This window comes from Ovis canadensis, chromosome 5 (genome assembly GCF_042477335.2).
Source record: "Ovis canadensis isolate MfBH-ARS-UI-01 breed Bighorn chromosome 5, ARS-UI_OviCan_v2, whole genome shotgun sequence".
Lineage (NCBI taxonomy): Eukaryota > Metazoa > Chordata > Mammalia > Artiodactyla > Bovidae > Ovis > Ovis canadensis.
Genome location: NC_091249.1, coordinates 33,716,675 through 33,743,434, shown reverse-complemented (window position 1 = coordinate 33,743,434; position 26,760 = coordinate 33,716,675). Strand labels below are relative to the sequence as shown.

The following is a 26,760-nucleotide window of genomic DNA, read 5'->3' as shown; positions in this document are numbered from 1 at the left end:
AAATGGAAATATGAAATCTGGGGTAATGAACAAAACAGATTCTACTTAGCTGACAATTATAACCAGATTTTTCACACTCAATTGCATATACTACGTCAGGCAGTTTTTCTGTATTATTGGGTTTGAAAGCTGTGCTGTTGTGTGTCACCAAAAAGAAAAACTGATTCAGAAAACAACGCTATATGTTAGATATATATATATATATCTCGTACTACTTTTCTTAAAACAGAATTGCCATGACGCCTCCCTCTCTGGCTGAGACTAGAATAGATAAAAGTCCAGATTTTTACACACTTGGGACCAGCAATGTTTTAACACATGGAACATTCTATGAGGTTGCAAACTGCTTTTTATTCTTCAAACATATCCAGACTGTGCCAACTGCCCTGACAGTTGGTCATATTCTCAAGTGAATCTAAACAGATTACACTGTTAGAGACAGATGCATGGAGGGACTAGAGGGTCTCTCCACCACAGAGCAGGCCTGGTTACATCCCCTGGACCATCACAGGAAACAGGATCCTGGCTTTTATGAAACAGGAATGCTGGAGGGGAGAATGTCATGGCCAAGTTCAGTGCTATCCGTTGAAAACTCGTGACTGCAAAGACTGGGAAATGCTGGCCAGCAAGGAGAGAGAGAGGTCGCTTGAAGGTAAAGAGGCAGGGAACACTATTTACCAAACCAGACTGGTGAGAGATTGCAAATCTTAGTTTGTGTGGCCCCTCTCCTAGGACCACTATGAAGGACAGCCGTGACCATGTGTGGGCCTCTTCTCCCCCAACCCAGGGAAGTCCTGAGGAACATTTTCCCAGGATCCTATAGGTCAGGGGTCCCCAACCTCTGGGATCTACTGCCTGATGATCTGAGGTCGAGTTGATGTAATAATAACAGAAATAAAGTGCACAATACATGTAATGTGCTTGAATCATCCCGAAACCATCTCCATCGGTCCATGGAAAAACTGTGTTCCACGAAACCCATCCCTGGTGCCAAAAAGTTGGGGACCATTCCTTTAGAATGCCAAGAGAAACACAGGAAAAGTTTAATTCACATATATGGCATGGTGGTTTTCAATGAGGAAGAGAAACAACTTTGCCCCCGAGGGGCACTAGGTGGTGTCTGGGGATGTCTGCTGTCATCATGACTGGGTGTGGGGTGCTCCTGGGATCGAGGGGGTGGGGTCAGGGAGGCTGCACCACCCACATAGCACTCAGGACACCACACAGAGGACAACCTGGCCTCATGGCAGCCCTGATGTCAGCAGGGCCAAGGCTGAGAGAGCCTGTCTGGCCTGGCCCTCATGGCTAGAGGGACTCGTTCATCTTTATTACAGACCCAAATCTGTGTCATGCCCGCAGAGGAAAAACAGCCGCGTAATTACATTTCCATACATGCTACCGGGAACTTTTTTAGGGAAGACACTTTGGGAACATCGTCTGGAGACAGAACGTTCCAGGAGGTGCTGAGTCAGAGTGGAGCTGCTGTCAACAGGCATCACAGTGTGTGCTAAGTCACTTCAGTCGTGTCTGACTCTTTGCGACCCCATAGACTGTAGCCTACCAGGCTCCTCTGCCCATGAGATTTCCCAGGCAAGAATACTGGAGTGGGTAGCCACTCCCTTCTCCAGGGGATCTTCCCGACCCAGGAATCAAACCCTCGACTCTTGTCTCCTGCATTGGTAAGCGGGTTCTTCACCACTAGCGCCACCTGCCGCTGACAATTCAAACATATTAGCTTTGGCTTTCAGCCCATTACATATGTAGTGGGCTGCATGCCCACCTACCAGGACTTAGGACTTTGGGGGACATCTGTGGTCATCATGACTAGGGGCAGGGTGGTGGGATCCCTGCATCTAAGGGGTGGGGTCAGAGATGCTGTTCCACCCCCCACAGCACCTAGGACGGCCCCCAGAGGGTGACCCAGCCCATGTCAGCAGGGCAGAGGAGGGGACAGATACTCCCCAGCCCGCCAGCCACTCCGGGGTAACCGGCCATCACCCAAACAGTGACCACGCGTGGCCTGCACTGACACCCTTCCACAGACGTGGTCCTTAGGCTTGAAGGACAATTCCAGCCCTGTGACACCCTAAAGCCCTCTCACCCTGTCCAAAACTCTCTTATCCTCCAGCCGTCTACCTCTCAACACCAGGGCCTGGGAACAAGGTCAGTGGAGGGTCAGCAGCCCATGGGAGACAGCTGACGGGGTCCCATCCCCTGCGTGTGGCCCTGAGCAGAGGGGCAGCAGATGCCCCCAGCTCCCAGCAGCACACAGGGAGGTGGACGTGTGGCACACAGCTCCCGTGGCTGGGCTGGGGTGGGGAGCCCAGGAAGGGATGGAGGAGGAACGACAACAAGTGACCACACAGGGTGACACCTGGCAGGCTGTCTTCCTGGGTCGTCCTCCGCTTGGCCTCACTCGGCTCATGGACGATCGCCTGCCCTGGGGGTAGCGCCAGTAAACGAGACCAAGTCCTCACTTTGCCCCGACTCAGGGCCTCACCTGGGATGGTGCCTCACATTCCCCGTCTGCAGCACAGATGGGATGGTCCAGCCTAGGGCAGGGCCTGAACAGTGGGCAGCTCCTTCCCAACCTCACCTCCAGCCCATTCAGCCTCATCCCTGGTCCTCAGTTCCTGGGCCGAGGGATGGCCATAAGTGTCCAGGCACATCCACCACGACCGAGTCTCCTCCACACCTGGTCCCATCTCCCCAGGGACAGACCTGGTCTTTTCCTCACTTTGGTCCGTGGCTGTGGTGGCAGCCATTGGGAAGACAATAGTATTAATATTAACATACACTGTAGGGCTTCCCTGGTGGCTCAGGAATTAAGAATCCGCCTGCCAACGCAGGGGACACGGGTTGACCCCTGGCCTGGGAAGCTCCCACATGCAGTGGAGCAACTGAGCCTATGTGCTGCAACTGCTAGGCCCCTGGGCCCCAGAATCCATGCTTCTCAACAAAAAAAACCCCATCACAATGAGAGGCCTGCATCACAACAAGCGAGCAGCCCCCACTCGTTGCAGCTAGAGAAAAGTCCTCACAGCCACAAAGACCCAGCACAACATACACAGACTGTAACACAAATATTATCTCTGCTGCTGCTAAGTTGCTTCAGTCATGTCCGACTCTGTGCGACCCCACAGAGGGCAGCCCACCAGGCTCCCCCGTCCCTGGGATTCTCCAGGCAAGAACACTGGAGTGGGTTGCCATTTCCTTCTCCGATGCATGAAAATGAAAAGTGAAAGTGAAGTCGCTCAGTCGTGTCTGACTCTTTGCGACCCTGTGGACTGCAGCCTACCAGGCTCCTCCATCCATGGGATTTTCCAGGCTAGAGTACTGGAGTGGGGTGCCATCGCCTTCTCCAAATATTATCTCTAATGTGACATAAATAATAATATTAAGGGTCTTCCCTGGTGGTCCAGTGGCTAAGACTCCTTGTTTCCACTGCAGGAGGCGTGGGTGCAATGCCTGGTAGGGGAACTAAGATCCTACCTGCCATGCGGTGTCACCAAAAAATGTTTTAAATAATAATAAAATAGCAACATTAACAGTGATAATAATATCACATCAAAGGCAGTAATAACCTGTCCATCCCGGCTCGGGTCACCGCCCTGGCCACCATCTCAACCCTTAGGAGGATTCTGGGCAGTGATTTATATTCCATTTTGCCCACAAGGAAACAGACACAAAGAGGTTTTGCCCAAAATTGCCCAGGGAGAAAGTCATCCAGTGTCTAAGTAGTCACCCCAATCCCAAAGTCTCACTGTGCCACAAGGCCCCCTACATTCCACCAGGTTCCAAAAGGTTCCAGAACTTCCCATCATGTTTGACCTTACACCTCCTCCACATCTCACCCCTCCCAGGAGTCCCCATCCCACAAAGGAGGGGAGGACTCTCAAAACTCCCCGAGCCGAGCCTCACTTGCTGCCTTCTCCCAGGGACCCCAGAGCACCCCCCATTCCCTCCCAGTTCCACCCATGGCCAGCTAGGGCCCAGTGCTGGCAAGAGCTATGGCCAAGGTGTGACTGCTCAACAGCCCGGGACACAGGAGAGTTCATGTCCTTGTGCCAGACTCTGAAGGACAGGGCTTAGAAGGAGAAAGTGTCAGATCACAGCTTGACCTCAGCCAAAGATGGGCATCCCTCACAGCCTGTCAAGGACTGCATGCGGGCTCACTCCATGAAATGGCACCCCCCCACCTTAGACCAACAGGTTGGGGGCGGTGTTGTAATAAAATAAACATCATAGAAAATTTATAATTTTAATCATTTTAAAGTATACAATTCAACAGTATTTAATACAGTCAGAGTTGTGTAACTATCACCACTAACTAGTTCCAGAACATTCCATCATCTCAAAAGAAGCCCCGTTCCCAGCAGTAGTCATGCCCAACCCCTGACCACCAGGAACCCACTCTCTGTGTCTGTGGATCAGCCTGCTCTGCACGTTTCCCGTCAGTGGAGTCACATCCTGTGTGTCCTTCTGTGTCTGCTTCTCTCACTGAGCACCGTGTTCTCAGGGTCTGCCCACGTGGTAGCGAGTGTCGGGCTTCTCTCTTTCCGTGGCTGAGGGATGCTCCCATGTGTGGAGGGAACACAGTTTTGTTTATCTGCTTGTTTGCTAATGAGATGACATTTGGGTGGTTTCCACCTTTTGGCTGCTGTGAATTATGCTGCTGTGAACACTGATGTTCAGGGTTTTGTGTGGATGAATATTCTCATTTCTCTTGAGTGGACACCCAGGAGTAGAATTGCTGAGTTGTATAGAAACTCCATGTTTTCCAATCAGCTGCCTGATTTCCATTCTTGCCAGAAGGGCACAAGGTTCTCTCCTCTCCACGCCCTCACCTATGCTTGTCACTGTCTGTCTTTCAACTCTAGCCATCCTGATAGTTATGAAGGGGTGTCCTACTGTGCTTTTGATTTGCATTTCTCTGAAAGCTAATAGTGTGGAGAATCTTTTCATGAGACCATAGTCTGAGAGGGGCAGGTTTGGCCACACTGTGCAGCCTGTGGGATCCTAGTTCTCTGACCAGGGATCGAGCCCAGGCCCTCAACAGTGAAAGCGCTGAGTTGTAGTCATTGGACCGCCAGGGAATTCCCAACACCACAGCTTTTAATCCTAGGAGACAGGTGCACCAAAGCCAGCCTCACATACCCAATTACACGGCCAGAAGGAAGCATGGCTGGTTCTGTCACCGAGACAAAAAAGCCTGTGCAAAATTCAGACAACATGATCAGCTTCATCTCATGGAAGAGCTACAGGGTGGCAGGCCTGGGGCTGGGTCCCTCCTGGCTTGGCTCCCTGGTTCTTTTATTTTTAACTGAAGTATACAATACAATTGATCTACAATATTGCATTAGATTCAGGTATACAGCAAAGTAATTCAGTTATACATGTATATACCTAGATTCTTTTTAACATTTTTTCCATTATAGTTATTAAAAGATCATAATATTGATACTGAATTTAGTTCCCTGTGGTATACAGTAGGTCCTTGTTGTGTATTTTATATACAGTAGTATATATATGTTCATCTCACGCTGCTCATTTATGCCTCTCCATCCCCTTTGGTAACCAAAAGTTTGTTTTCTAAGTCTGTGAGTCTGTTTCTATTTTGTAAATAAGTTTCATTTGTAGTACTTTTTAGATTCCACATATGAGTGATATCATATAGATTTGTCTTTCTCTGACTGACTTCACTTAGCATGACACTCTCTAAATCCATTCATGTTGCTGCAAATGGCATAACTGCATTCTTTCTGATGACTGAGTAGTATTCCATTGTATATATACACATCTTCTTTATCCATTCATCTGCCAATGGACACTTGGGTTGCTTCCACATCTTATTTATTGTAAATAGTGTTGTTATGAACATTGGGGTGTCACTGCCCCAGTCCTGAGCCTCAGTTTCCTTATCTGAAGACAGACCCTCAGAGGGGCACCCCAGGTGGGTACTCTTGGAGCCAATACAGCCCTGGGTGGGAACCACTACGGACAAAGTTAAATGCAAGTCAACAGTGACCAGCACATCACCGGAACCTTGACCTGGGGCAGGAGGAGGGGGAGGGGAGAGAGACGCAGCTGCAGCCCTGGGGACAGCAGGGCATCACATTAGCCCCAGAATACAGACTCCAGAGCACTCTGCAAGATTCAGCTGGGCTCAGTGAATAAGAGTCCCTCTAAAGACATGCAGGTGACATAACTGAAATGGAAAGTTCATCTCCAGGAGGCTCCAGGATAGAATCCTGCGTCGTGGGCTCAGCCACAGACACGGTAGAGAGTGCGTGGTTGGGAATTCCACCCGCCCTTTAGGGTCCAGCGCAGCCCATGGCAGGAGGCTCTTGATCCGCATCACGTGCCAGAAGCGAGACAAGAAGCTGTGAGGACACAGAGCTTTATCTGCACTGTGGTTCCCTAAACCACATCAGTTTCCTGCAGTTACTGTAACAAACTGCCGCCAGTTCAGGGCTTAAAGCCACACCCATTGATTCTCTCATAGTTCTGGGGTTCAGAAGTCTGGCTCAGGCCTCACGGAGGGTAAATCCAGGTGTGGGCAGGGCTAGTCTTTTCGGAGCACAAGCTCTTGCCTTTTCCAGCTTCCAGAGGTGCCGCATCCCGGCTCATGGCCCCTCCCTCCATCCTCACAGCCAGCAGCGCAGCACCTCCCATCCCTCTGCCTCTGACCCTCCCTCTCCCTCTTATAAGGACCCTGTGATGACACTGGGCCTCCCGGGGAATCCAGGGTCATCCCCATTACAGGGGTCTTACTTAATCCCTCCTGCAAAGTCCCCTCTACCCCATGAGGTGACATGTCCTCAGGGGTCCCATCACTCTATCACAGCTTGCTTCTGATTTTTTTCTCCATGTTTTTGTCTGAATTTTTTTAAAACCATTTTTTCCTGCATATTTAATACCTGCTGGCTACTAGACATACATTCTGTGTGGCCTGCTCCACCGCCCTTGACAGAGGAGCCTCTTTTATAGATAAAACCAATCAACCAAAAACTGAAGCCCTGGCTAAAGAAAGCTGGGTGAGGCCCCCTGGCAACCGCAGAGCAGAGGTGGCTGGGAGTCCAATGGGAGTCCAGTGGGTTCGGGGCGGCGTCACTGGACGTGAGGGCAGGTGGAGGCCGGGTGCAGTGGAAAGGTGGCTTTAGTGGAAAGGTGGGCGGGTCAACAGTGAGCAGGTGGTGTTTGTCAAAACAGAGGGCATTCCAGGCCAGGGGAGGCAGGAGTGTGACCCCAGATGCAGGAGGGAGACAAATGAACAGAACAGAGAAAGCTGCCGCAGGCTGGCTGCACAGTTAACAAGGATGGGGACGAGAGTGGGGATGGGGGATGAATGCAGTCAGCCAGAAGAACTCAAGTCCTTCCAAAGTCCCCAGGGCTGAGCTGAGAGAGAAGCAGCAAATGGACGAAAACCCCACCAGGCAGAGAAGCACAAACGATCGAGAGGTTTAAAAATAGACGGCCCCATGATGCCACTCCTGGGGACCCACCCGAGGGAACTGAAAACAACCATCAACATAAAAACCTGAAGAGGACGGGAGTTCACTGCAGCGCAAGTCATGGCAGCCTAACAGTGGAATCACCCCAAGTGCCCACGGATAGATGAAGGCCTCAAGACACAGCAGACGCATACGATGGAACACGATTCTGCTCTAAACTACGAAAGCGGACAGACGCTGAGAACACAGTGCTCAGTGAGAGAAGCAGACACAGAAGGACGCACAGGGTGCGATTCCACTGATGGGGAACGTGCAGAGCAGGCCGATCCACAGACAGACAGTGGGTTCACGACTGTCAGGGGCTCAGGAGGGGATGGTGCGGGGAGTATGTAACAGGGACAGTTTCAAATTTAGATGAAAAGGTGCCGGGAAGATGGGGGACATGGGGAGAACAGTTGCATAATGGCGTGAATATACTTCATGTTACTGAACTGAACTAAAAACAGTTAAAGCAGTGAATTTTATGTGACATGTAATTCACAATGAAAAAACAAAGCAAATCAGAGTGGGTTGAAGTGGGTGCAAGGAGGTGAGTTAGGAAACTCATACAGCGCTAGGCAGAGAAACGGGTGGGGTGGGGGGAGGGGGGAGAAAGAAGGTGGGCTGTGTCTGGTGTGTGATAAACTAATTTTTGATTTCCAGAAACTACTGTGACCAGCAGGGCCCTCCCTTAGGACGACAGGAGACAGGTAGCACGGATGGTCACTACCCCCACCCCTGGCACCATCCCGCCATTGTGGGCTGAGTAAAGAGGCCACTGAGAAAAAGGCTTCGGCTCAACAAAGGGTTCCATTCACACCCCAGAGCAGGAGCAACTCCTGCCTGCCTTCTCCTGGGACATCTCCCTCAGTTTCACTTTCAAAGGACATGCCAAACACCTCCCCAGAAAGCAGCCTGATTTCCAGCAGCCCTCTGCTTTGGCCAGACACTCTGCCCACATGTGAGCCAGCACTCAGGGTGTGGCTCTGGGAAACAGGGCGAGAGGGCAGGAACAGCAGCAGCTTCACGGGGCTTCCAAGTCTTGGGCTACCTGTGCCAAAACTCTTCCCTGGGGTTTCAAAGCTCCCCCTCCTTTGATGGAGAGGGAAATGGCAACCCACTCCAGTACTCTTGCCTGGAAAATCCCATGGATGGAAAAGCCTGGTAGGCTACTATCCATGGGGTCACAAAGAGTGGGACACGACTAAGCGACTTCACTCACCTCCTTTGAACAGAACATGGCACCTTTGCAAAACTGGGCCAGAACCCTTAGGCAGGCTTCCACAGGGATTTCAGTTACCAGCAGTTAGCCCAAGTCCTCCAACCCTCATGCATGGATTTGGGATGTGGGGGACCCATGTGTCTCACAGTAGTATGAAGACATTTCTCCCCAACATCCCCGAGTGTCTGCAGCCACACATGCAAGATGATGAGCTGTCAGCTCCTCAGTTTCATCTCCGGGAACACAGCCTTCATTGGGTACGACTGAACCAGGAGAAAGCTGCCATCACGCTGCAAAGACTGAATGCAAAGTTCACAGTGCAAGGGCTTTCCCAGCGGTCCAGTAGCTAAGACTCTGTGCTCCCAATGCAAGGAGCCTGGTCAGGGAACTAGATCCCACACGCTACAATTAAAGATCTCGCTTGCTGCAATGAAGATGGAGGATCCCACGTACGGCAACTAAGACCTGAGGCAGCTCAATAAATAAATAAATATTAAATTTTAAAAAGTTCTCAGCACAGAGGGTGAAGGATCTAGCATCGGACTAGGAACACAGTGAGGTGTTCTGGGGGTCCAAGGAGACTAATCCAGGCCTCTATGCACCCTGGGGGAGGGGACAGGTGATCAAGATTAACATCTGGGTGGAGCCATGTGGGTATCAGGGACACTGGAACGTGATGAGAAGGCACTCAGCTCTGTGTGTTCTTTCCCAAACCCACGACTTTGATGTAATCATGAGAAAAGCATCACACAAACCCAGAAGGAGAGATTCTTACACAACTCCTGCCCGGCCTCCTCACGGCTGCCCAGGCATGAAAAGGAAAGTCAGAGAGCTGTCACCACTCAGAGTGGCGAAGAGGTGATGACTGAATGTCACGTGGGGTCCTGGAGCGGGGCTGGGGCAGAAAAGGACATCAAGGGAAGCCAGTGAAATCCAAACTGAGTGAGGGCCTGAGTCAATGGCGATGCGCCCGCACTGAGCTCTGGGGGCGGCACAGGCGCTCTAGGGGGGAAGGGTGCTAGGGTGAGAGAGACTGGGCAAAGGGCAACCGGGATCGTCTGTACTACCTGTGACCCTCTGGACATTTGCAATTAGTCCAAGATTAAAAGTTAATTTAAAAAAAAAGAAAAAGGAAACAAGGAGTTTGGGATTAGCAGATAGATACAAACTAGTATATATAGGATGGATACACCACCAGCTCCTACTGTAGACCACAGGGAACTATATTTAATACCCTGAAATAAACGATACTGGAAAAGAATATGAACGAGAATGTATATATTACAGCTGAGTCACTTTGCTGTACAGCAGAGATTAATGCAACACTGTAAATTAGCTATACTTCAATAAAATTTAAAAAAAAATCTCAAAACTCAGTCCACTGTCTTTCCTAGATATGACATGTGGGATGCTAGTGGTGGTACCAGAATGGCGGGTATGGGTACTGGCTCATCCTACACCCATTTCACAGCGAGCGAAGTGGAGGCCCAGAGGAGTGGGGGGACTTTGACAATTTGGAAACCAGAGATGGAGCCGAGACTGGAACCCAAGTTTCCAGAACCCCCGTCTTTCATCACCCGAAACCTGAACATACACCTGAGGTTTTAAACAGCACTGGATGTGTTTCAGTTTTCCTTCGCACAGTCCCGGAGAGGCTCCTGGACATGCCTGATAAGAGAAAGAGAGACAGAGATACAGACACAGGGAGACAGAGAGACAGCAAGAGTGAGAGACGGGAAGAAAGAGACAGGAAAAGAGAGACAGAGACAAAGGCAAAGAGAGAGAAGCCAATCTATTTTTTAAATAATAAATGCCCAGCTCATCCCCAAAGCCCCCCCAACCCCATTGCTACTGATCATTCAAGTCAAAAACAACTCTGCATTTCATTAAGCAGCAATTTAAGGGGAAAAAAAATTCCATTTCTCACTCTTGCCTCAAATATTTAAAAGTCAGCCTGGAAGAATTAATCTGTCAGTTTCTCAACCTAAAGAGAAAGGCGTTGCTAAGTTCAGCAGTTGCTGAGCGAGGAGCCCCGTTGTGGGCGCCCAGCCAAGGGCAGGAAGCTTTAGTTTTCACGTCAACCCAGCCTCTCCCAAGCTCGCTCTGTACGCTTTGCCTGGCAAACTGTGACTCCTGGAACATCATTCTACAAAACACCAAGCGCCTGACATTATAAGAGTTTGTCTGAATATGTGTTCATTGCATCTGTTTTAATTTACTTTACATGCTTTGGGGATTTATAATGTAAAAGCTATGAGCACAGACATTTATAAACAAAGTTTCATGTTTGTACATTTTTAAAGAATGTTGTAATAAACATAATTGATGTTTTAAAATATGACTTCTTTTTGAGCTATCAGAAGCCACAGTTCATCAAATTTAAGAGCCTGTCATTTCTAAGATGCATGTCTCTCACATTTCGAGACACTGAAGAAAATCAGTGATCCATCTCAGTAGGGCACGATGTTATGGGAAATATAATCATTCCACACATTTATTCCCAAATCATTAACCCCTGCCCACCCAGAAGGCTATGGGAATCCAAGCCCCTAACTAGGTAGCATCAGAGGCAACATCGCTTGCCCCTTGGAAGGAAAGCTATGACAAACCTGGACAGTATATTAAAAAGCAGAGACATCACTTTGTCGACAAAGGTCCATATAGTCAAAGCTATGGTTTTTCCAGTAGTCAATGTACAGACGTGAGAATGGAACCATAAAGAAGGTTGAGCACTAGAGAACTGATGCTTTTGAACTATGGTGCTGGAGAAGATGCTTCAGACTCCTTTGGACAGTGAGATCAATCCTAAAGGAAATCAATCCTAAAGGAAACCAGTCAATCCTAAAGGAAATCAACCCTGAATATTCATTGGAAGGACTGATGCTGAAGCTGAAGCTCTAATGCTTTGGCCACCTGATGTGAAAAAACTCACTGGAAAAGACCCTGATGCTGGGAAAGATTTGAGGACAAGAGGAGAAGAGAGCAACAGAGGATGAGATGTCAATAAAAGTATTAAAAAATGAAATTATGACTGACATAGAGAACAGATGTGTGATTGCCAAGGAGGAGAGGGATGGGAGAGGGAAGGACTGGAAGTTTGGGGTGAGCAGATGCAAACTATTATATATAGGATGGATAAACAACAAGGTCCTATTGTACAGACCAGGGAAGTCTCTTCAATATCCTGTGGTAAACCATAATGGAAAAGAATATGAAAAAGAATATATATATATATATATGTGTGTATATATATATATATATATATATATATATATATATATATATATAACTGCATTGCTTTGCTGTACAGCAGGAATTGACACAACACTGTAAATCAACTATGCTGCTGCTGCTGCTGCTAAGTCACTTCAGTCATGTCCGACCCCACAGACGGCAGTCCACCAGGCTCCCCCGTCCCTGGGATTCTCCAGGCAAGAACAGTGGAGTGGGTTGCCATTTCCTTCTCCAACGCATGTAAGTGAAAAGTGAAAGTGAAGTCGCTCAGTCGTGTCCGACTCTTAGTGACCCCATGGACTGCAGCCCACCAGGCTCCTCCCTCCATGGGATTTTCCAGGCAAGAGTAGTGGAGTGGGGTGCCATTGCCTTCTCCTATACTTCAACAAAATAAACTTTTTAAAAATAAAATGACATTTGAGGCTCAGCCGTGTTTCTGTTGGACAGCATGACTTTGGGGAGTGGAGAATGTAGAGGAATGATTCATGTAAAACTCCACATAGTATAGAGTTAGACCTTTCCCAACAGGCACTCGAAGTTACTACGTTGTTCTTAGCTCCTTTCCCATGAAAACAAAATACTGGGGAGGGAGGGATGAATTGGCAGAGCATAGAGGATTTTTAGGGCAGTGAAACTATTCTCTCATGGTGGCTTCATGTCAGTGTACATCTGTCTCAACTCATACAAGACCAGATGAGCCCTCTGGTCAACTACTGACATTGGGTGACAGTGACAGGTCCACGCAGGTCTACTGATTATAATGAATGTCCCGCTGGTGGGGGACTTTGATGATGGGGAGGCTGGGTACAGGTGGGGGGTAGGGGCATGTGGGGAAACCTCTGTTCCTTCTGCTCAGCTTTGCTGTGAACTTAAAACTGCTCTTAAAAAATAAAGTTTATTTTTTAAAAAATTGAACTTCCCTGGTAGCACAATGGATAAGAATTCACATGCCAATGCAGAGGACATGGGTTCAATCCCTGATTTGGGGAGAACCCACATGCAACTAACTCCACGTGCCACAGCCACTGAAGTCCCCACACCTTCGCAAACAAGAGGAGTCACCACAAAGAGAAGCCTGCACGTGGCAACTAGAGACTGGCCCTCACTCTCTGCAACTAGATAAAGCCTGCTCGCAGCAAGGAGACCCCATGCAGCCAAAAAGAAATCAATACATTTACGGAAAAATATCTTCTTACTTTAGTGCAATCACAGAATCATAAAATCTTATTAGAAATAGTTTAGCCAATGGTTTCCATCAGAAGGTGATTCTGCCTCCTCCCAGGGGATGCTGGGCCATGACTGGAGCATCTGTGGTCCTCAGGACTAGGTGCTCCTGTCACTGAGTGGGTGGAAGCCTGAGAAGCCTCCCCTCACCCCACAGCACCCAGGACGGCCCCACAGTGGATGACTTGGTCTCACGGTCCTCAGTGCCAAGGAGGAGAGATCTTGCCTTAATCAAAACCACCATGTCAGTAACAACAACATCTTATATTTACAGAGAACTCCTCCCGCCTCCTTCTGGAGATGCTTCATTGGATCTGCACAACCTGGAAGGGGACTTCCCTGGTGGCTCAGATGGTGAAGGATCTGCCTGCAATGCAGGAGACCCGGGTTTGACCCTTGGGTCAGTAAGATCCCCTGGAGGAAGAAATGGCAACCCACTCTGGTATTCTTGCCTGAGAATTCCATGGACAGAGGAGCCTGGTGGGTTATAGTCCATGGGGTCACAAAGAGTCGGACAAGACTGAGCAACTAACACTTTTCGGACACGACTGAGCGACTAACACTTATACTTTCATTTCAACCAGGAAGGCAGCCAAGACAGGTGTCCTGCAGATGACAAATAACCAAGAGCTTCCCTGGGGCTGCAAGGTCACCTGTGACCTCCTCTACCCCCCTGTCCCAGTGAACTTGAAAAGTCCCACTTCCTCCCAGGGGCCCAGTTGGCCCCAAGTTCTCCATTTTCTGTGCAATGGTGCAAATGTTGTTCCGGTGTTGAGAAAGAGGGAATGGGGTGGGGCAGGGGAGGGGGGCATTTAGCAACTAGGACGAGAGGGCCCCCCCAAAAGCTTTCACCTTGCAAGGGTCACCCCTTTCTAGGTGGTATGGGGTACACTGTGTACCCCTCCCACCAAAGATATGCACACTTCCTAAGCCTGGTGGCTGGGAATAGGACCTGATCTGGAAATAGTGTCTCTGGGGGTGTCACTGTGCTAAAGTGAGGTCACACGGAGTAGGGTGGCCCTGACCCAACAGCTGGCATTCTCAGAGGAGGGACATGCAGACACACGTGAGACTTAATACAGATTCTCTCCTTAACCAGTTCTACTCAAGCTACCTTTAACTTTTCAATGGGGCCTCGACATTTGGGTCCCACGTTCATCTCTACACTGTACAATTTCAGCAAGAATCCTGCTAAGTTGGTGGACTGAGATTTCCCCCAGTTTCCACATCTGATCACCCCCATACTTTACTGGGCTCCTCAGACCCTCCCCCAGCCAATGTCTGCACCCAGAATCTGAGAGATCTCTTATCCAGAATTATCCCAGTGCTTCCTCTTAGCAATCTCCCATCCCCTGACCCTCACCTGCTCCTTGGCTACTCACTGCCACTGGTCTACACTGTATTCAGAGTGGAGCCCGGTTCTAAAATGAGGTTTCTTTTCCCATTGCAATCATTTCTGGGTAAACTCTTGTTTTTACTATTGTAACTACTGTCCAGCTCTGGGTTTTCTCTGACAGACACACAGGGTGAAGGCCATGTGACAACAGGGGCAGAGACCAGAGTAATATGTCTATGAGCCATAGGGCGCTAGGGGTTGCTGGCAACCACCATTTTTCAGAAGGGTTTCCCTTCTCAGAGGATAAGAGAATTGACTTTACCAGTTGGCTCAGTGGTAAAGACTCTGCCTGCAATGCAGGAGACAAAGGAGACACGGGTTCGATCCCATGGCTCGGGAAGATCCCATGGAGAAGGAAATGGCAACACACTCTAGTATTCTTGCCTGGAAAACCCCATGGACAGAGGAGCCTGGCGGGCTACAGTCCATAGGATCTCAAAGAATCGAACATGACTGAGGGACAGAGCACACACATATACACACACACCACCTTCCAGAAGCTGGAAGAGGCAAGAAAGCCCCTGCTCTGGGGGGCCTAGGGGGAGCATGGCTCCGTCCACAAAGATTGCAGACTTCTGACCTCTAGGACTGGGAAAAGACAGATTTCTGTTGCTTCAGGCCACGTGGTCTGTGGTGCTTTGTAACGGGGCCCTAGGAAAGTCACACAATTAGCCAAAGACAAGGTTGCTAGGGTTGGCACATTATTTCTCAACCTCCCCCCACCCCACCCCCATCCCCCAGCAATGGCCTGTCTGTTCAGCCCGGGAGCTACGTGGACTTGGCCCAATTCACCTCCGGTCTTTGATTTCTCTTGACTTTTTAGTCCACCAAATTAAGGGGTTTCTTAAGAAGGCAGGGGCCGAGGTCATGGCCTTGACAAAAAAGGACAAAATGTGACCAGTGGTCAGCATCACCAAGCTACTGGGCAGGTTGCAGATTCATTTGCATCCCAGATTCACCTGGTCCCTCACCCTGGCACCTCCTCAGGCGCAGAAAACACATGTACACACCCACCGACACCCACGGTTATGAAAAGCAGACTCTCAACTAATTGTCATGCAGCAAAGATGGGTCACTTTTTTGTATTTTATCATCTCTAAACAGTTAACTTTCAGAAATTCCAAAAAAGGAGCAATTTCTACAAATCAGTCTTTCTCCCTTGGCACTGCATCCGGCATGGAGGGGGCAGGGGCTGGGAAGGCTGCTCCACAGGCACGGTGCCCAGGAGGGGCCCCCCAGACAGGATCACCAGGCCTGGTGTCCAGAGTGCTGCGGAGGAGGGAGACTTTGCCCATGATGACTCCACCTCCCCCCCAACCTGTCTCGTAGCAAACTTCTCAGCACAGGCCTTCTCCCTGGCCTCTTCCCTTGATGTCCTGGGCACAGGTGTCACCCTCACGTCTCTGTGCCCTGAAAGACTGCTTCCTCTCATTACACACCTGGGGAGCTAATGAAATACACAGCCCGGGGCCCCAGCCCTGCCACCCTCCAGGGACCCTGACTTAGAGAGCTGGGCCAGGGACAGGATGGCCCCAGGGGCCCATCTCCACACTGCCCCCGGCGCACACACAAGCATTTCATTCACGTGGTGCTCCCGGCGCCTGGCACCCGGTCTGAAGCTTAAAATAGGCACACAACCAGCCTTTGTTGGGGAGAGGAAGGAAGGAAGGAAGGTTTCAGACAAAGAAGACAGCAAACTGCACCATCCAGGAAAGCTGAGGGCATGCGCTGGGTGGGCAGAGTGGGAGGTACCGTTCGTGGAGTCAAAGTGAAGGTCAGCCCGAAGGTGGGGTGAGGCCAGCTCCCCACCGAGGGAGGAATTTGATTTTGTCGAGTGGGTGAAGATGGCAGGGAAAATGATAAACCAATCTCAGCTTTAGACAGAAGATTCTTGTTATGGTGGGAGTGAGGGTCAACCCACCAGAGCAGGAGAGACTAGAGGCTGATCTGCCAGCTGGGATGTTCTGAGCAAGAAACAGGGAAGCATTTAACTCAAGGAGGGAAGAAATGCAGACAAGAGAAAGAGAAACAGAACCAGAGGGCTCATGCCTGAACGACCCCCAACTATGGAGGTTCAGTTTGGAGGGCTGTCAAATGCTCAGGAAAGAAAAAAGCCATTGACACAGCAGACTGATTCTTCACTGCCAAAACGCAGGAGCAGCCCAGAGGTCCACCAACAAGTGAACAGATAAACACATGTGTTCTTTCACACGGGAACGTCTCTCAACCATGAAAAGGAGAAGCCCTGACACTATCACGTGGACAGACCCTGAGAACCCGACACACACTGAGAGAAGCAAACACAGAAGGACACACAGGGTGTGATTCCACTGATGGGAAACGTCCAGAACAGGCCAATCCACAGACACAGAGAGTGGGTTCCTGGTGGTCAGGGGCTAGGGAGGTGACTGCTCATGGGGATGGAGGTCTTACTGGAGTACTGGAAGGTTCTAAGTCAGGTTTATGGACATGGTTGCAAAACTCGATCAACTTACCAAAAAACTGAAGTGTGTGCTAAAGTGGCTGAGTTTTATGATGTGGCAATTGTACCTCCATTTAAGAAATAAGCAGTAAGACTTTATCCGTTTGCAAGGTTCTCCAGGAGAACTTGCTTCCCAGGTGGCACAGTGGTAAAGAATCCGCCTGCCAATGCAAGAAACGCAAGACAAAAATGAAGAGAAAAGAAAGGAAAAACAAGAAACTCGGGAGACTCAGATTTGATCCCTGGGTCGGGGAAGATCCCCTGGAGAGGGAAGTGGCAACCCACTCCAGTATTCTTGCCTGGAAAATCCCATGGACAGAGGAACCTGGTGGGCTACCATCCATGGGGTTGCAAAGAGTCAGACACACATGCACCCAGCAGGAGAATTAGTACTTTTCCTGAAAGAGTCTCAGAGCTGCCCATCAGCCCCGCTGCCCACCAGCTAGCGGGACAAGATGCAACATCACAGGATGGAAGAGGAGAAGGCAGGACCTGAGCAGCTGGGACAAGTCACCCATCTTTGTAGTGACCCATTCTGGTCTCTGAGGTCTCCTGGGTGTCATATGGAACGAATACTTTCTTCTAGACCCTGAAGAGAGAAAGAGAGACCATGCCCAAGGGCAGCACAAAAAAGAAGTGGTGAAAAGTGAGGTTCAGAGCTATTGAAGTGAGCATTGAACAGGTGACCCTTGACATCATCAAGGACAGAAGACTGAAGAAGACAAACCTTCCCAGAACAAAGACACAGCTCGGCCGATCATCCTTGGGCTGTGAAGACACAGCCACCTGTAGGGGAGCAATGGAAAGAGAAGTTCGTGTCCACATCCTGCAATCACACAACTGTCCTGGGAACCATCCCCTCTAGAAAGCTTCAGAAAGTTCCAAAGTCATGGAGGCCAGGCCCAACCACACTTTTCTAAGAAACTACAAAGGAGTTTCAAGAATTCAATTGCCCAGGACTTCCTTGGAGGTCCAGTGGTTAAGACTCTGAGCTTCCACTGCAGGGGGTATGGGTTCAACCCCTGGTTGGGGAACTAAGATTCTGCATGACCCCCAACAAAGAATAGCACACACACAAGTGCCTAGAAAATACTGTTTTAAAAATAATTATTTATTACCAGATGCAAATAAGAAAACTTGTAATAACACCTTGGAGGGAAGAAGGCGCTTTTTACACTACTACAGGGTATACAAAAAAAAAATGCCTCCATTCAGTAAGCAAAAAGCTTACTGCGTGAGGGTAATTCATATTCAGTTGTCTTTCCCTTCAAACTATAGGGCCCTGGGCTTTATGAAACATGGAGCAGAAAGCAATGGCACTGATTACAATCATTTTCAGTAAAAGACCAAGAACCATCTGAAGAACTCAAGCTTCTGAGGAAGATGCCTGTACTTGGTTACGATCAAGGAATACAGTCACAAATGTTGGCTTCTTTCAGTGCCGGCAGCCGACCAGTTAATCCCATACTCAAAACCAGTAGAAGTGTTTGCAAGCCACATGAAAGACCCACCTAGAAAGAATTCAGCATTTCTAAATTTTTCTAAAAGTGGTGTGATTTTTTTTTTCTCCTCTCAAAAGAACACAAGATGACATAAAAACCAACCCAAATCTGAATGGCCATACTTCCCAAGGGTGAAAGGTGAGATGTAATATTTAAAGGAGAAAATAACTTAGTTTTGTTTCCAACAGGGGGTTTCCACCAGGGGTGATTCTGCCCCCTGGGGACAGGGGGCAATATCTGGGGATATCTGTCATTGTCACACTGGTGGAGAGGTGCTCCTAGCATTGAGTGGATGGGGCCAAAGATGCTGCTCCTCACTCCACAGGGCCCAGGATGGCCCCCTACAAAGGATGACCTGGAATTAAGGCCAACAGTGCACTGTTTACGAGCACTGCCAAGCAGAAAGACCCTGGCCCATCACAGGAAGTCAACTTATAAATCTCATATATTTATTTTTATTCGTTTATTTTTTGGCCACACTGTACAGCATATGGGATTTTAATTCCTCAACCAGGGGTTGAACTCACGCCCCCTGCATTGGAAGGCAGAGTGGGAAGTCCCATGTCAAGCTCAAGCATTTAAAGAGCATATAATTGTGGCCCAGTGGCCCCCTTCAGGGCACACACCCGAATGGTTCCTGTGGGGTACACTTCATCACAACGACCCAAGATCCTTTCTCTTAAGTAGATGTGCTTGTTCCTTGATAAAGCTTCAGAATCCAGGCAGATCCAGGTAGACTTGTCCGTTGTCATTGTTGTTTTTCCCTCATTTTTAATAATGTGAAGAAAAAAATTTTTTGCAGATTCTTTTTTTAAAACTCCAGAAAGGATTCTTACATGCACCCCAAGATTGAGGGACTGAAATCAAGCTCCAAGTGATTTCTTCCCTCTCCAGTAATTCTACCCACCCACCTTCCTCCCCCCCCAATAAACCTTAATTTAGAACATTATTATCAACACGCACATATCCTCGCCATGTGCCAGGAGTGTGTGAGGTACACGCATCTCCTCGTTTCACCCTCGCAGCGATCCTGTGAGGTACCTGCTCCAGTTTTATTACTCCCATTTTACAGAGGAGTAAACTGAACCCCCAGAGGGGATACAGCCAAGAGAGCAGTCAGAGGGGACAGGAGAAGGCAGGCGCACCTATCAGAGCCCCTCCACTCTCAACCTTTGCAAGACCACAGCTTGCAACTGAGCAAATTTGAGAACTTGGCATTTGCAATGGTGAAGGCTCTTTGCTGCTCATCACGCTTGTCTTCTCCCACCCATATTCCAGCCCCGAGCAACCCCCGCTTCACAGGGAAACTCAAGTGCCACCCACTTCCCTCAATATCATTGTCCCCAAAACTTCTACTTTGATTCCTGACTCCTGACTCCCCAAATTCCTGAAAAATTCAGCCACCAACACAAACCTTTCCACTTTCCCTCTGTGCCCTGCACGCCAGAAACAGACCTCAGTGTGTCCAGCATCCATTGTCTGCAACTCACTGAGTTACTAAGGGGTCTCTGCCTACACCAGATGATTAGCCAAAGTGGGGGGTGATTCCCTTCCACTATCCCCATTACTAACTTCAAACCTAGACCCCCCCCCATTTACTCCAGAATAGTCAACCTTCTGCAAAACACCTGGCCCGGGGCAGAGGGGTGGCGGGGGGGGGGGGGGGGTGTCTCCCAGCCTCCAGCCCACCTCCCTCCACTCTCCTCTCTCTCTCATCTCTCATAGACACTCCGTTTCTCCCGACAGCCATCAGATGCCTTTAGAAAGAACCCTGACCCCCTCCCACTTCTCTCAGTTCCCCCAAAGTCTGCTCTTTGACCTTGTGCCAGCTCACCCTGACCCCAAGTTCCTCCACCATCACCAACTCCATCGCAGTCCACTCCCCTGCTACCCTGGAGCCCCAGCTCCAGCCCAATTCCCGACTCCAATGACAGCCCCCAACTCCAGCCCAGATCCCCAGCCTCCTTTCAGTGGACCCCGACCCCCAACTCCAATCCAAATTCCCAGCCTCAGCCTCTTCCTCCTCAACGGACTCCATCCCTCAACTCCATCAGCAGCCCCCTCCCCAGCTAACCTTCAACCCCCAGCTCAAGAACCCCAACTCTAACCCAACCCAGGGCCCAGCCCATCTTCAGGAACCCCGGCCTCCAACTCCAGCTCGGATTTCCAGACCCTCCTCACCGACCGACTCTCAACTACAGCCAGGATTCCCAGACCCTCCTCACAGACCCCAACCTCAACTCCAGCCCGGATCCCCAGCGCCTCCTCACAGACCCCAACCCCCAACTCCAAACAGGATCCCCAGTGCCTCCTCACAGACCCGGACCGCCAACTCCAGCCCGGGTCCCCGGTGTCTCCTCACAGACCCCGAATCTCAACTTCAGCCCAAATCCCCAGTGCCTCCTCATAGACCCCGATCCCCAACTCCAGCCCATATGCCTAGTCCTTCCTCGCAGACCCCGACCCCCAATTCCAGCCCCGATTCCCGGTGTCTCCTCACAGACCCCGACCTTCAGCTCCCGCCCAGAATCCCGGCCGCCTCCTCACAGACCCCGACCCCCAACTCCGTCCCTAGCCAAATCGGAGCCGTTCCAGGATTCCCCCACCCGCAGCCGCCCAGGCCTCCCCACGGCCCCGGCCGCGCCCTGTCCCCGGGGCTTGAGGCGAGGGCAGCAGACCCAGGCCCGAATAGCGGCGGCAAGCTCCCTTACCTGCGCTAGGGCCACCGCGGCCGCCTCAGCCCCGCCGCGCAGCCGAACCCACAGCCGGCGGGCGAGCACTCGCTCCCCTCTGCGGGGGCAGGGCCAGCGGGCGGGGGGCGGGCACCGGAGGCTGATGCGGCCAATCGCGAGCTCCGGCGACGGGAGCTAGGGCTGGGGGCGGGGCGCAGAGCAGGCAGCGAGGTAGGGTGCGCCCGGGGGAGGGGGCGGGGTGTGGGGTGCGGGCGGGGCCGGGAGGCGGAGCGCTGAGTGGCACCGCGGCTGGCCACCCGCGAGGGAAGAATGCGCGGAGGGCGGAGCTATGCTAATATGCAAATAGGTACATTGTGGTGGACCGCTCCGCTAGGGTGGAGCTGAATTTCAGAGGTGACTTGGTGACTGACGTCGAGGAGGAGCGAGGCGATTTGCCAGTTCAAATCCCGGGTAAGATCGAGGGTTCAAATCCGTATCCTAGCTCACTTGGGGGTAAGAACAGCCCCTCCCAATCTGTCGCTTGACCTCCGGACAATGATAATAGCTGCTCCCTTTCCTTGAATTGTTTGCATAAGGCTAGGAGGAGAAACGATATTATCCCCGTTTTACGGAGGTGGAAACTGAGTCTCAGAGAGGTCAAACTCAAGGTTATTCGCCCAACCCTGTCCAGGGTGTCATAATATCCTGAGTCTTGATTGTAAAATGCAGATTTACCGGCCCTCACCCAGATGGAATGAACCAGAATCCGGAAGCTAACTGGACCCCTGGAGTGTGCATTGTTGACATGCTCCCCTGGTGATGTTGGGAAGCATTTGGTGTGTCTCTAAAAGTATACAGCAGTCATAGAGAGAGAGTTTCTCATACAGGAGGATGAAGCCATTGTACTATGGGACATCAGGAACTTTGTGCAACACTGTTACTCTATGATCTGAACTGCTGGCCTACCAGCTGGGCCCCCCAGGGCTGCTGTCATCCCCGCAGGAAATCTCCCTGCTCACTTCCCGAAGTGCACAGACAGAACCAGAGATCTGAGGACTGCATCTCCCTCCCCAGCTCCATCCCTCAGGAGGAATTACTGTCTGAACAAGGGTGGCAAACTGGTGGCCCCGAAATAAGATGTGGCACCCAAATCCTATAAAAATTCTAAATTTGATGCCAAAATTGAAAAACTAGGATGTTTCATGAAAAGAGATTCAGATTTCCAGGAGCTCTTGAAAACTTAGGTCTGGCAATTCCTTGAACTGTCAGGTGAAGGGACTGATTGCCAGTGACCCCAAAGACAGATTCAGGCAGGGCTGGGGCAAAGGAAGTGAGACACTTTTCTCAAATCTAGAACCTAAAGGGGTGTCCCTAAACATTCACCATCAAGAAAAATGCTATATAAATGTCTTTTTATTTTTGGCCACAGAGCGTGCAGCTTGTGGGATCTTAGTTCCCCTATCAGGGATCAAGCATGCGCCCCTTGCATTGGAAGCTCAGCATCTTAACCACTGGACTGGCAGGGAATTCCCCATAAATGTCATATTTTAAAAATAAAAAATAAATGCAGAAATAATCCATGGTGAACAAAATAACTACAGTTTTAAAGAAAGACAAGATTTGATTCTGTGTTTGTGCACACCAGCTCCCTTGCTACCCTCTAGCCCCAGCCCTGTCAGATCCTATCTTTATTTCAAATCGTGATGTTTTGCTCATCATGGATTCCCTTGCATTAAATATTGCATTAAGATATATATCTAGATGACTTGAGTATTTTTTTTCCCCTCACCCGTGGAGAGAGCCTCATTCTCCTCACCCTGGGGCACCGTGGGGACATTTCAATGCTTCTCCCTCTAGCCCCAGCCCCACTTATCAATTGGCAAACTTGGCGACTTGCCTGGTAGTTCAGTGGCTAAGACTCCGAGCTGCCAGTGCCAGGGGCCTGGGTTTGAGCTAGACCCCACATGCCTCAACTAAAGTTCCCACGTGCCACAACTAAGACCCAGTGCAGTCAAATAAATAAATTAAGCTTAAAAAAAATTTGCAAACTCTGTCCTGAGCCATTTAGCAGATGGGAAAGCTGAGGCCCTGCAGGTTTTCCCCCCACATAATATGGGGATCATCATGCCTACCAGAGCCCTCCATTGACTGCAGTAAGTACTGGGTCCAGCAGGGCCTGTGAGATCTCTGGTGGGGACCACAGAGGAGAAGCAGTGAAATTTCCCCACGGTGCCCCAGAGTCCTCGTTCACAACAGTCCAAGTTCTTCCCACAGCCCCCTCCCTCAGCGCCGCCCCACACCTCCCCATCTTTCCGGTCCCTCATCCTTTCCAGGTGGCAAGCTAACTTCCCCGACCCCAAAGAAGGCGCACTGGTGAGGAATGTGGAATCCACGACTTTATTGCAGGAAGACTATTTCTAGAGTGAATGCTACACAGACCCCACAACAGGGGGCAGGGGGACACCCACATGCGAGGGGGCAAAGGGGCAGGGGCGGAGTCACAGCAAGCATGGCCTGGCACGGTCCCCAGAACCCCTCTGTCCCCCAGGGTCGGGGCAGGGCCTGGGGCAGGAGAGGCCTGGAGGCGGGCAGGGCCCCAGGGAGATTGTGCTATCAGGGTGTGTCCCTGAGAAAGGGCCGCAGACCCCCGCCCAGCCCCACTTTCTCTGGCACCTTCAAGTGGGAGGGGTCAACACCAGTTGCTGTGGGCCCTGGACCCACCACAGGCCAGGGTGTCTCAGCTATACCCAGATAGGATGTTACCTGTTCTTCCATGGGCCTGTCCACATGCCGGGCAGTGACACACACGTGCATATGCACACACACAGTGTACCCAGTAAATATCTGCGGAATGAACAGCCACACAGATGCAAGCGGAAAAACACACTGCTACCAAGATGGACACAGACAGTCCCTCTCACCCACATACAGTCCACGTGGTCACATGACAACAGCCACAAGGCCTCTCTCTCATATGTGTGCATGCACATACACACAGACACACATATACACACAGCTTCCTCACACTTCATGACACCAGTGCTGCTAAATGGCTCCAGGGAGAGGCCCAGGAGGCAGGCAGCTGAGACCCTCCATCCCAAGACCACAGGCAACTGAATGCTGCCCACGAGCACATGAACTGGGATGTGGGTCCATCCCTGGTCATCCCTTCAGATGAGGCCACAAATAAATGCTGTTGCAAGTTGCTGAGTTTGTGGTCATGTGTTCCCTAGCAACAGCTGATGGATACAGATGTGAGGCTGAAAGACACCTTACTACAGAATGAAACAGGTGTGGCATTCCTCAGTCAAGACAAAAAGGTTTACCAATACTTTCTATTATTAATAAATCACATCACCCACACCCAAAAATGCAGCCATATACAGCCACACTCTTGCAGGTGCCAAGGTCACCCATCACAAGTGTCCAGTCCTGTTGGCAACCACGTGACCCACATCTCCATACTCTCTACACTGTGATCACACTGCATACTGTCACACACAGGAGCCCCCCATACATGCTTAGACATAAGCCATCCGCCCAGCACACCGAGGTGCCTAGTTCATCATCCCATGGGATTCCCCCCCGCCACCCTAGGCCTACAGGTCACCTTCACACTGGCCGACACAGCTTCACTGGGTCCCATGAGTGTGGTGTCATCTAGACACTTAAAAAAACATAATTTCAGGGTGGCGGGCACACCCTGACTCCAGGACACACACCTTCCTGGGCAGCCTCCATGGCCTAGTAGGTGGAAGGCAACAGGTTGGGCAGAGCTCTGCCTCCAGCCCCACGGACCTTGCTAGTGCTGGGTCCGGATGCCTGCCTCTGACAGGGTCTGGCTCCCCCTCCCCTCATTCTCTGTCCATGGGCTGTGTCCAGGAAGGCCCTCCATATTCATCCCAGACAGCCTCCTGGAGTTGTGCTGTGGCCATTGGCCGGTTCTGGGCCTCCTCTACCTGCACCCCAGGCCCAGGCCGGGTGTGGAGTGGGATTCCGGGCTGGTGGGGCACTGCTGAGGGCCCTGTTTGGTTATTGCCTGGCAGCCTGAGACCCAGCCCGCAAAGCCCCCCACCAAGCTGTGGGGACAGGGGCGAGAGGAGTGGTCTAGGACCTGGGTTGGGGGAGCCCAGGTCAGAGGTCATGAGGGATGGAAAGGGGAGGGGAGTGTATGTTAAACACCAAATAGGAGAAAACAAAATCTGAGGTCCATGTGCATTTCAACTCCCTCCTCCCCAGCAAGGTCACAGTGATCTAATGGGGGGACCCAAAGGGAAGGGGCAGGAGTGGCAGACACGGAGATGGGGAAAAAAACCGGCGTCCTCAGTCCAGATAGGGACAAACAGCTTCCCCCCCACCGCCTGTTTTCCCACGTGCAGATCATGGGGGCCACCTCCAGCACTTGCCTTCCAGGGATACAGACAGGATGGGGGGTTGGAGCAAAGAGGGAGGGGACAACAGAGTGATGCAACAGAGCTGGGTTGCCACAAGCCCAGATCTGCCACAGGCTCGGCAAGGCCTCAGTTTCCCCTCCGTAAATGGTGGATGAAGGGAGAGAAGTGGAAGAGGTGGGAGGGAGGCCGGGAGAGGAGGAGAAAGGGAGCAGGAAGAGGACACAGGACTTGGGGAGAGACCCGTGCCCAGGACAAAGGGGTGCCGGTGGTGGCGGGCTCTCTGGGCTCACATGAGAATGCATTTGCCCTTGATGCGGTCTGTCCTCTTCTGTTTGCTGGAGCGCTTGCCGTCGATGTTCAGGCTCATGTTCCGGCGCGTCTCCAGCGTGAGCAGCTCCTGGAAGAGCTCCTTGACGTTGTAGTTCATCTTGGCCGAAGTCTCCATGAAGGCGCACTTCCACTCCTGGGCCACAGCCTGGGCCTCGCGGGTGTCTACCTCCCGCTGGGTCTCGTCGCACTTGTTGCCCACCAGCATGACGGGGATGTCCTCCACGCTGCCCTTGATCTGCACGATGAGCTTGTAGATGGGGCCCAACTCCTCCAGCGACTGCTTGCTGGTGACCGAGAAGACCAAGATGAAGGCATGGCCCTTGGAGATGGACAGCCGCTGCATGGCTGGGAACTGGTGACTGCCCGTGGTATCAGTGATCTGCAGCGTGCACACACTCTTGTCGCAGCTGATGACCTGCCGGTAGGTGTCCTCGATGGTGGGGATGTAAGTGTCCCGGAACGTGCCTTTGACGAAGCGCAGCACCAGCGAGCTCTTGCCCACGCCGCCCGCCCCGAACACCACCACTCGGTAGTCGTTGCTCTGTTCAGGCATCTTCCACACGGGGCTGTGGGGCGGGGCCGGGAGAGCTCACAGCTGCGGCTGCTAGAACCCCAGACCGACCCTGCACAGAGAGGAGTGTCAGATGCAAAAGGCCCACCCAGGTTGGGAGGGAGCGAGAGGGGTGGGCTTCTCGGAGGAGGCAGCATTTCTCCTGCCTCCCCATTGATCTGGTTGACTTTGCCATTCAGAGCCGCATCCTCTGCCTGTCTGCTTTCCCTCAGTGAAATCTGGGGCTTGAGCTCTTTCAGG

At 51.1% G+C, this 26,760-nt stretch overlaps 2 protein-coding genes across 5 annotated transcripts in view; both read right to left on the bottom strand.

Annotated features, from left to right (window-relative positions):
• GNG7 (G protein subunit gamma 7) overlaps positions 1-21,359 on the bottom strand; it is a 140,290-nt gene extending 118,931 nt beyond the window's left edge. Inside the window, exons 1-2 of one of the 4 annotated variants that reach the window (XM_069591592.1) lie at positions 21,265-21,353; positions 17,065-17,212 (exon numbers count right to left, since the gene is read on the bottom strand). The gene's annotated coding sequence lies outside the window, so the exon portion shown is untranslated. Of the gene's footprint in view, positions 1-17,064; positions 17,213-21,264 lie in introns of all 4 variants that reach the window. The other 3 variants (XM_069591594.1, XM_069591591.1, XM_069591593.1) reach the window with 3 other exon arrangements.
• A 3,898-nt stretch (positions 21,360-25,257) lies between these two features.
• On the bottom strand, positions 25,258-26,512 carry DIRAS1 (DIRAS family GTPase 1). Its single transcript, XM_069592822.1, has one exon. The coding sequence runs from the start codon at positions 26,500-26,502 to the stop codon at positions 25,906-25,908; it is 597 nt and encodes a 198-aa protein (XP_069448923.1). The 5' UTR covers positions 26,503-26,512; the 3' UTR covers positions 25,258-25,905.
• Between the last annotated feature and the right edge of the window lie 248 nt (positions 26,513-26,760).

Bases quoted from the DNA above. Each gene is read 5' to 3' on its own strand.
- DIRAS1 (XM_069592822.1), bottom strand. From the start codon at position 26,502: ATGCCTGAACAGAGCAACGACTACCGAGTGGTGGTGTTCGGGGCGGGC.